Source organism: Heloderma suspectum, chromosome 1, assembly GCF_057233095.1.
Source record: "Heloderma suspectum isolate Gila_16-S chromosome 1, 16-S_ref, whole genome shotgun sequence".
Lineage (NCBI taxonomy): Eukaryota > Metazoa > Chordata > Lepidosauria > Squamata > Helodermatidae > Heloderma > Heloderma suspectum.
In genome coordinates, this window is record NC_139458.1 from 316536422 (window position 1) to 316547657 (window position 11236).

Consider the following 11236-nt stretch of genomic DNA (forward strand, 5'->3'; position numbering starts at 1 on the left):
GACTATGCTAAAGCCTTTGATTGTTGTGATTGTGTGGATCACAACAAACTGTGGCAAATTCTGAAAGAGATGGGAGTACCAGACCACCTTACCTGTCTCCTGAGAAACCTGTACGAGGGACAAGAAGCAACAGTAAGAACCGGACATGGAACAACTGATTGGTTCAAAATTGGGAAAGGAGTAGGACAGGGCTGTATATTGTTGCCCTGCTTATTTAATTTATATGCAGAGTACATCATGAGAAACGCCAGGTTGGATGAATCACAGGTTGGAATTAAGATTGCCAGGAGAATTATCAGCAACCTCAGATACGCAGATGATACCACCCTAATGGCAGAAAGCGAAGAGGGTCTAAAGAGCCTCTTGAAAGTGAAAGTGGAGGGTGAAAGTGGAGAGTGCAAAAGCTGGTTTGAAACTCAACATTAAAAAAACTAAGATCATGGCATGTGGCCCCATCACTTCCTGGCATATAGAAGGGGAAGAAATGGAAGCAGTGACAGATTTTATTTTCTTGGGCTCCCAGATCACCGCAGATGGTGACTGTAGCCATGAAATTAAAAGATGCTTGCTTCTTGGGAGGAAAGCTATGGCAAACCTAGACAGTATAGTAAGAAGCAAAGACATCACTTTGCCGACAAAGATTCATATAATCAAAGCTATGGTTTTCCCAGTAGCAACATATGGCTGTGAGAGCTGGACTATAAGGAAGGCTGAGCGCCGAAGAATTGATGTCTTCGAACTGTGGTGCTGAAGAAGACCCTTACGAGTCCCCTGGACTGCAAGGAGGTCAAATCAGTCCATCCTAAAGGAAATCAACCCTGACTGCTCATTGGAAGGACAGATACTGAAGGTGAAGCTCAAATATTTTGGCCACCTAAAACTCCCTGGAAAAGACCCTGATGCTGGGAAAGATTGAAGGCAAAAGGAGAAGGGGACGGCAGGGGATGAGATGGCTAGATAGCATCACTGATGCAATGAATATGAATTTGAGCACACTCTGGGAGAGAGTGGAGGACAGTAAGGCCTGGCGTGCTATGGTCCATGGGGTCACGAAGAGTCGGACATGACTTAATGACTGAACAACAACAACAAGCACCATTACCATTGGATCATTCTGCCCCAAAATACAAAGGAACACTAGTTAGGCTGCTGAAGGTCTTAATCCACTGCTTCAAGCAGTAACATATATGAGATAGGTTATATATATGAGATGTCAGAGGAATCCAGTTTAGGGGTGGAACTTGGCTGGTTTTCACCATCTCGGCCCCCTGGATGCCAACTCGCAGATTCCTGAGCTTGCCCAACTCGGTGCATGCCAAGTTGGGCAAAGTCGTGGTTTCCTGCTTTTTTGTGAGCCGCCATTTTGCACAAAATGGTATAGCCATTTACGGAAATCGCAATTTGCACAAAAATGCGGCCGTGAATAGCACGGCTTGCATAAAATTGCAGGCATAAATGGTCTAATTAGACCATTTACACCTGCAATTTTGTGTGAATTGCACTATTTATGGCCACAATTTTCACAAAATGGTGGCTCACGAAAAAGCGGGAAACCATGAGCTCTTGCTGGGCACCCATGGACCATCTTGGCTTGCCCTGCATGCCCACCGGGCTTGGGCAAGCAGTGGGAGTCCAGTGAGCTGGTGCCCAAAAAGGACGCAGGGGAGTTCGCTCATCCCATATATATATTCCTGTCCCCACCCCCCAATATTCATGGAGGTCGAATGGTCCTGAAAAAGTGGGGACATTCAACATAGCTTTATTAGGACATAAGAAGCAGACTGTTTTCCCATGGGTCTACACTGAGCACTGGCGGTGTGTGTGTTGGATGATCTCCAAGATAACTTCCAACTCATGATTCTATAGTTTGAACCAATATTGTCTATTCTGACTGGCAGCAACTCTCTGGAATCTCAAACAGAGGCCTTTGACATCATCTGCTACCTGCTTCTTTAAAACTGAAGATGCCAGGGAGAACCTGGACTCTTCTGCATGCAAATCATGTACTTATAACTGAGCTGTGGCCCCCAGGTTTAGATAGAACATATCTGCACTCACCTGTGCACTTGGTACATGTTTGATTTTGGCCTGCAGTTCAGTGTGATAGGTGTGATGATGGATAGTTCCGCACATGTATATTTTGGGGTCAACTGGGCAAGGACAGCAAAAGCAGAAAACATTTCCAGCTTGCTGCCCTTCCCCACTTCATCTTTTTTTAGGTGGGATGTAATAAAAGCTACCTTGCATGCCATTTTTTGGAAGAAAGGTGGGGTATAAATCAAATAAATAAATAAACAGGAGAAGCAAAATATACAAAACATGGTCATGGATCTACACTTGTATCATGTCCAGTGTGCCAAATCCCCATATCTTACTGAAATCCCTAAAATCAACCGAGAGTACCCTCTTCAGGTACCCTCTTCAGGATACCATTGTTGGACCAATTTATTACCATAATTTATTACCCATTGTATTCAAAGGCTGCCCTTGATGATCTTGCAAACCTGAGCATCTTTAAAATGTATTCTAAAACTGTTTTACTGGCTGGTATAATAAATACATATTTTTAATTTCTGCCATTATCCTTCAGGATATAGTTTAAATAAATAAACTGACCATTTTAGTTTTTACAGAAGAATCTTGTTCATAATATGCAATCCAATCATGATTATTATCCAAATTTTCTTTTCTTTTTTAGAACATTGTTGTTTATTTCAATAGAGAAAAGTTAAGTCAGAATAAAATAAAAGCCTGAACTGTACTCTTTTTTCTGTTTCTTCTAAGAGCATCACTAGTATATAGTTCATTGCCTAAAACAATTATTCCTGGATATGACCAATAATACACTAGTGATAAGGTGTGTAAATATCGGTTGTACACACCTTTATTTTACATTGACATCTGTGGAATTGTTGATTTTTTTGGAAAGTATTTTGGAAAGCTGGGAATAAAATAAATGCAGCAGGATTAGTGGTTGGTGATTTCTTCCCATAATTATGGCCCTGTCTTTATCTCTCTGGATGAGCAGATGATGGATGGGCAGATGCAGTGTGGGCTCCAGGTTGTTGAGGGCCCTGGGCAAGACACTCTCAATGAGCTGCCTCCCGTAGTGGAAGCTACTTTCTCACTGCCATTGTCACCAGCTGCTATTGCTCCTCATCCTCTTTCTCATCATTGCTACCACTTGCTTGTTTGACAAACAGAGAGCCGAAGAGCAAGTAGGCCATAACATCTACCGCTCCTCCTTCTCACCATCACTGTTGTCTGGGCTAGAGCAAGAGGAAGATGAATAAGCTGGCTGCAGTGGTGAAGAGGTGAATCAACTGCAGGGGGCTCTTGTCAGTGAGCCCCTGCAAGGGTGTGGGCCCTTAGAAGGTACCCAACCATTCCTACCCTTGATGCTGGCGCTAGATGATGGATAGATAGGATCCTCTGGCAGATGGAGCTCACAAGTGCTTGGAGAGCTTTCATTTCTTCTTCCTTAGGACCAAACTAGATGATACACTGGGAGATCTATGATTCTCCCAGTGTGTCTCCGAAGTGTGTCTATATTTGTGTACTTCAAAGCAGCGATAGAGCACCTGAACTGGTTTGCAAAAACAGCACTGGGGGAAAGGCAGTTTAAATTTTTCCTTCTGTGCTGTTTTCCCCATCTAAGTCACTTTCCTAAAACTTATACTGCCCTGAGGAAGAAAACAAATAGACATACAGGTACCTGCATATCTTACCCTGCAGAAAACACACCTGCTTCCATGGGGTGGATACAGAAAAGGGGTTGTATCCAACCCTTCACAGCAGATTTAGAGGGCATGTAAAAGGCTGTAGGGGGGAGGAGAGGAAAGTTCTCTTCCACTAGCAGTATCTGTTCCACTGGTGGAACAACAATGCTGGATCTAACCCCAGGAAAATAGCATGGGGGGAGCAAGAAATAGCCCTCCACCTACACCACATTCTTGATCCGATAAATGCCCTACCCCTTTTGGAATAAAAAGAAGTGGGGGATCTGATCACAGGCTTCCCAGCATCTTGTCTAGTTGGCCTGAGCAGTGGCAAAGTCTTTGTTGTATGTGGGTAATGTCACTTCTCAGGGAGACTTTCTCAAGATACACATTCACTGTCTTCAACAGAAATGCCTCCCAGTTTTAGAGATGGGAAAGAGCTCTTGCTAAGGGCTGAGCTACATGATACAACCCCCCCCACACACACACACACATTGTGGACATTAAACCTGGCAGCCCCGTATCAAGTCTCTGCAGTCCAACAGTGTGTAGTTTAACTTACCTTGTGGCTTTATAGCATTATACTGACAATTTTCCCTTATCCACCAGTGGCAGCCATTGTGGTGCAGCAAGTGTTGGGGAAATGCTCAGGCATTTTGAACTACCCAAAGCATATGGAAGGAAGTGGCGGGGTGGCCCATAAGTGACTCCTTATTCAGCAGCTGTCCCATACTGTTTGTACTGAGTTACTATAAGACCATTTGAACAATCACTAGCTGGGACTTGATGGACCACTGGTTAGAGCTGGCTGCTATTTATCTTTTCTATTGCCCAGACTAACCGTGCATAGTGGATCATGGTCTATGGCCACCATCATTTAGAGATGGGGGGAAATGTAATAATAAAAATACCTACAGAGAGGTGTTGAATGTCTGTTCATTTGAGATCTTCCTGGGTTTATTTTGAAGTGGTATATAATTCTTCCAATAGCTATATGCAATACTCCAATTCTCTTTGCGTTATCATATACCATTTTCAAATGCTAGCTATTCCTTTCCTGACTTTATTCAAATTCAACAGAAATGGTCAAGTGCCCAACGAAGTACCAGGTGTGTTAGGCTCAAACAGGATGGTAGGAAACCAGAGCTCAGAAAAGAGGCCATTCTGAATGTTATCTGTTTAAAGGAAATGTTGACAGCAGTTATGGTCTCTTATCTTTTATTATGCTTCTTCCCATGTTTTTAAATCTGGTTTGCCTTGGTAGCCTCCTAGCGTTGGTTGAAGATAGTAAAGGGTAAAGAATAAGGTTACCTTTAACTTTACAATCTGTCCTAAGCATAAGCAAATAACAGCCCTCAGGCTCACATTTTTCCACCTCCAACAACTCTTTTGTTTGAGAAGGAGTGAAGAATGTGCTTCCTTTACACATTGCACATAATACCTGGATGCCCATTGTATTGTAAGCCTATTTCTTTGACAAATAGGATTGAGTGGATCGTAGAGTATCAAGGTTCATTTCCTTCAACCACAGCATAGGGAACCAATTCAGGCATTACATTTTTAAGGAGTTCTAAGGTGTTGCAGGTAGAATACATCTGAGAAATATGAGTATGTTGAGCGCATGCTTGAAAATGAATGTGTTTTTCAGCTTGCTTGTGTGGACTCATTATTGGTTGTGGGTCCCTGTTGAGTGTATGCTTAGTGGCAAATCCCAGGCCTAGTTCTCTGCCTGATGTGTGTAATGGAATGAGCAGCTCATATTATTTTAGTATTTGGAGCCCTTGGTCAGCAGTTTGGGATGCAGATTGGGGTGGGGTGGAACGAACATTGTTACCATTCTCCAATATGGCTCTGACAATCAACACCAGTTATGAACTGTTTTATGAATGCGTATCTAGTTGCTTAATTCTGGATGTTATTCACTTCTGTAACAAACAAATTGTTCAGTATTTTAACTCAGATGAATCCAGTACAAAGTATTGTTGGATATTGTGTTGCCTTTTCCCAGTTGTGATGTCCAATTCCTGCACTGTTGCTTTGATGTTTGACTTTTTAGTATTAATATAAATTTAACTTAACATCACTTGATATGAAAAGAACATTGCAACTTAGACAAATTGATTAAGACTAAATATATGTTATTTTGAAAATATTAAACAGCATGATTTGAAGGCATTTGTCCAAAACCAAATTTAGTTGTTCAGCTTTGAGTTCAGACATGCACATTGACTGGCTGATGATTCTTTCAAGGTCAGTTGCTGAGTTGCATATGTGAAATAGCTATTACCGAAGGCAAAATTATGCAGAAAGAGAGCTTTTCGTTTTGAACACAATCTGTTTAATGCAGGCAATTCACATGTTCAGCTGTGACTGAATCTGTAATCACATCTGCAGTCCTTACTTACCTGGAAGTAAGTCACACTGAATTCAGTGGGAGTTATTTCTGAGTAGACATGCATAGGATTGCACTGTCGATCATGATGATGTACATGCATGTGTGAAATAGCTATTCTTGAATAACCTTTTTATATGTCATGGGTATCGTTAGATCATACACTGGAAAATAAAATGTTTTCAGCAATCTAGAACAGATTCATGTCAGCTTAATTATGTAAGATGCATATTTAAGAAATTAGAGATGCCAATTTTGTTATGAGATTCTGCCTGAAACACAGGAAACACTTGACAAGACTGTGCTAGGAAAGACTCTATACTTCTAGCTGATACGGCTAGATATTTCCAGTCTGGTCCATAGACTGTGTTCTTCATGGACTTGAGAGACCTGTTTTAAAAAGCTATGGATATACCTGGGTGGCCCAGGCTTCAGTAGGGATGTCAGAGAATTCCGCCACGGATCTCGGTGAGGCCGAATGCCAGTACATTCGGCCCCCCAAAATCCGTGGCAGAACGAAGCCCCCCACCCCACAAAAGGAGCACAAAATGGAGCACTTACCTGCTGACTTGTGAATGGCGGCCGCATCTGCGGCCGCCATTCGCTTCCTCATTATAGCCGCGATAGGTTACGTAAATAATTACGTAGCCTATCACGGCTAATGCAGGGATGCCATTTGCATCCCTGCAGAGGTCGTGATATGCTACATAAGTATTTACGTAGCCTATCACGGCAAAAAACAACAACAGCGGACACAAATGGCGGCGGCTACGGCGGCCGCCATTTGCATTCCCTTTTTTTTGCCGTGATAGCCTACGTAAATATTTACGTAGCCTATCATGGCAAAATACAGGGATGCAAATGGCGGCGGCTACGGCTGCCGCCATTTGCATCCCTGCAGGCTGCCCAGTGGCTGGATGTCCAGCTGCGGGCGGCCCCGGCCGGCGGCTCTGCGGAATCTCCGTGAAGCGGAGCCGGCCGGAGAGAATTTCCAGGGCAGGGACGGAGTGCCTCCCCCCCACAGCGAATGTCACCCTTCAAAAAGGTAAGTGACTTTTGTACATCCCTAGGCTTCAGCTCAAAAATGAGAATAATGGAACTACTTTACAAGGGGTTTTTTTGAATGAAAAACTACCAGCCACCTTAACAGAGATATTCTGCCCAGATAGGCATGCAATAGAATCATTAATATTAAAAAAAAAAAAACCAATAATGCAAAGGGCAGTAATCTATGGGCCTTATGCAATTGACACAGCACTACCATAAGCAACCTCTAAGGCAATCCCAATAGTGTAAGCTAGTGTAATGGGTTTCCTCATCAGCAGCCCCATTGAACACTGCCTAATAAAACCCACGGGGCAAAAAAGATGTGGTGTGAAGCACTGTGGACATTTTAATTGTGATATATTAATGCATGTATGTGAAATAATAATAATAATAATAATGTTCCCCCCCCTATTTTCTTCCTATATATTTTTTTATTCTTCAAACTTCCCCTGTAGAGGTCCTTCTGTAGTGCCATGGTAGAGGAGTTGAGGATGTCTCTGAAGTGCCAACGTCGGTTAAAACACAAACCACAGGCTCCTGTTATTGTGAAAACAGAAGAGGTTATCAACATGCACACGTTTAATGACAGACGGTTGCCAGGTAAAGAAACCATGGCGTAGAGCTGGGAGGCCAAACAACCCCAAGCACAAACTGTTGTCTTTTTTCCCCTTTTCTTTTTTCCCCCAAAACAACTTTTGCGAGAATGTTTCCTGTGGAAATATGCAACCTGTGCAAAATAAAATGAGTTACCTCATGCCGCTGTGTCTATGAACTAGAGACTCTGTGATCTAAGCAGTTGCAAAGGCCAGACTCAAATCACAAGCATCATGGATCAACCACGTTTATAAGGGGGGGAGGGGCGTGGGTGTGGGCATTCCACCATTTGTCATGGGTTCCACCATTCCTTAATGAATGAAAGTTCTATGTGAGTTTTATGGCTGGATACATATGCAGTCTCAGTGAGAAATGACAGGTTCCTTTTTGAGGTTCATCTGTTGCCGGGGGCTGGAGAAGCAATTGAACAACTAAAGAAACTTAACTACCAGAGGAGACTTTGAAAAATAATAGCTCAGAACTCTAGTACGGGAAAAGGGACTCCATTATGTACTGCCAAGCATAGAAGACCTTGTATTTGCTGGCCAAAGTCTACATGGTGTTCCTGCCAGCTGATATGAGCTTATTCAATGGGGAAATCAAAACAATGTAAATGGAACCCCCCCAAATAGAAGAATGAATACAGAAAGTGTTACCTGATTTTTGACTGCCTCTATGCCAATGACCTGAATAAAAACAAAACCCTAAGTCAAGGCAGTAGAAAATCATATAATTCATCTGCACTGGAACTCTTTTGTGAAAGAACCCAAAGGAAGTGCGCCATATTTTAGATCACACAAAAAGTTTCCCTCCATTTTTTTAAAAAAAATTATGTACCTTATGATGCCTAGCTCCAAACAATTATTTCCTTGTCTAACTGTGAAGCAAAGAGCAGCATATCTGACATAATGGAGGTATGTGTTGTTGTTGTTTAGCCCTGTAAGGGTTTGGGAAACTCTTGTTCCTGCTTCGAATTGAACTCAATGGAGCCTGTGGAATTCTCGCTAATAGTGGAAATAGGATAGGTCACCTAAAAATGAGGGGAATGTGAAAAACTATGGACTGCATTTCTCAATACAGTCAACAGTGTTTAAATGAGCAAAATTCTTGAGCAGTTTTTTCCCCTCCCCCCAAAACAAGGGGAAAGAAATGTTCAGGTTTATTTGTGGAAATGCAAGATTTCTATGAAAATAGTTTTTGTATGGAAATTTTTTGTAATACTTTTTAAATCAACAATCTCAAGAACCTGCGTTCCGGTCAGGGGTGTGGTGCCAAGAGTGACTGGTAGTGCGTGCGCACCACCAACGTTTGGTGAAAACTATTTTTATCCAGGAAAACGGGGAACCTTAGAAGATAAATATTTTCAAGTTAGATAATATAAAATCTAGGTGCACTACCAATACTGCTTACCATACCACACCCCTGGTTTTCACTAGCCTGATAATATACTGTAATGAACAGATGTGTGTAAATTATGAAAGACACAGACCTCTTGACCACATTGTGATAACAGTTGAAGTGCACACAGTTTGCTGTTTGAATCCAATGCACAACATTAAAAGAAACAAAAACCAACCACACACCCATTAACAAAATGGTCAGTTTTTAGTTGTTTTTTGGGTAAGGGTGGGTTGGGCTTGCTGTGTGATTTGAGCAATGTGTGTGCAGTACTTTCAGAACTGGTACTTGCAGCCTTTCTCATATTAGGATCTTGTTCTGCAAACACTAACTTCCCATCATTAAGTTGGCAAGAATGTTAGCATCTGAAAAGTGTTTGCAGGATTAGGCCCAGTGACTACATATCTCATTTCCTACTCTTCCTTTAACTTAGTTTTAAACACCAGGGGACAATGTAATGGGACTCCCTTCTATAGAAGCCCTCTGGGAATGAATACCAGTTGCACAACATGTTCATGTGCAACTTTTGTTAATTTCAACAGGATGTACACAGGAGAAGCACCTGATGATAGCCCCCGTAGCCCTCTTGGGATGTTGGGTGGAGAACCCCAATGCTAGTGATATTTAAAAACAACCATGGATAAAAACAACAATAAGAACATGAGAAGAGCCATGCTGGATCAGACCAAAGGTCCATCTAGTCCAGCATTCTGTTCACACAATGGATGTTTAAACTGCCTTTCTGGTGCTCAATCAGATGTGATGCCATCCTAATAATTTTAACTTAGTTTTACTGTAAATTTGTATCCTGAAAATAAAATGTATGATGGTGCGATATGTAGGGACACTTGCCTACACCCACAGTTTATAAATATAGCTTTTTATTCCAGACAAATCATTTATTTCTTTTCTTCTTTTTTAATAAACAGAATCCAAACACTATTTTGTATAAACAACGAGTCATCTGTGGATAATGGAAATATTTGTGGATTCAAGGCACCCTTGTCATCCAAAAGGTTTCTCTGTTACACTCTTTCACATTTCCATTGCAAAGTGTGGCATACCACTAGCAAACAAGCCAACAAACAAACAAACAAGCAAAAGAAATGCATGGGAACAATCTTTGTACATTCTCTCCCCATTCCAGCTGTTTCTTGCATGGGCATGAGAGCCCTTGCATGAGCACAAGCTCCAGTGCCCTCAAGGTCCTCCTTAATCACTTCAACTCTATGAGCAAAACCAGTTGTGACTGCAAAGTTGTGTGCTCCATTGACCCCGATGGAGAGGTCTCCTTGCATCATAGATTTGGACCAGGGTCTGAGGCTGTAATTATCAAATCACTTACTTATAGCCCCAATATACAAGTTCTCGAAGGGTTGCTTCAGTGGGGAAATGCTTAAAAGATTGCAGTCTGGGGCATGATTCACAGACGACTAAAACTAGTATAGAATTCCTGGTTTATTTCAGCACGACACTGTGTCATTTTCCATGTGCATAATTACCACAGACAGAGCCAGAACAGTCACAACAGGATCATATTGTAACAAAATGGCAGCCGGTGAAGTTCCCCAGGCAAAGGTGTAACATGAGCCTGGCAGGCTGCCCCACGTAGAAACCCAACCACTGAATTCTACACTAGTGCAGTGTCTCAAGGGAAGCCCTGCATACTATGCATTGCAGTAATCCAGTCTTGAAGTTACTGTGGCCAGACTATCCCTATGCAGGAAAGGGGCAGAGCTGGCATGCCAGCCAAAGCGGGCAAAAGGCATTCCTAGTCACCGAAGCCACCTGACCTTCCAATGACAAAGATGATTTGAGGAGCATTCCTAAACTACAAACTGGATCCATCAGTGCAACTTCATCCAGAACAGGTGACCTGCCCAGTTCCCAGACACAAGAGCCACCCACCAAGTCTCCATCTTTTCAGGATTCAGCCTCAGCATATTGGTCCTCATCCAGCTCAGGACTGCTTCCAGGCACTGATTTAGGGCTTGCACAGCCACACCTGAATCAGATATCACAGGGAAATAGAGCTGGATGTCATCAGCATACTGACGGCATTGTGTCTTAAATGAGCACTCCCAAT

The 11236-nt window shown here is 42.4% G+C and overlaps 1 protein-coding gene across 1 annotated transcript in view; it reads left to right on the top strand.

Moving 5' to 3' along the window:
- GRIK2 (glutamate ionotropic receptor kainate type subunit 2) overlaps window positions 1-10091 on the top strand; it is a 733647-nt gene extending 723556 nt beyond the window's left edge. The window contains exon 16 of the mRNA XM_084827187.1: window positions 7614-10091. Coding sequence (XP_084683313.1) covers window positions 7614-7778 — 165 coding nt within the window. The 3' untranslated portion in view covers window positions 7779-10091. The remainder of the gene's footprint in view (window positions 1-7613) is intronic.
- Window positions 10092-11236: the final 1145 nt, after the last annotated feature.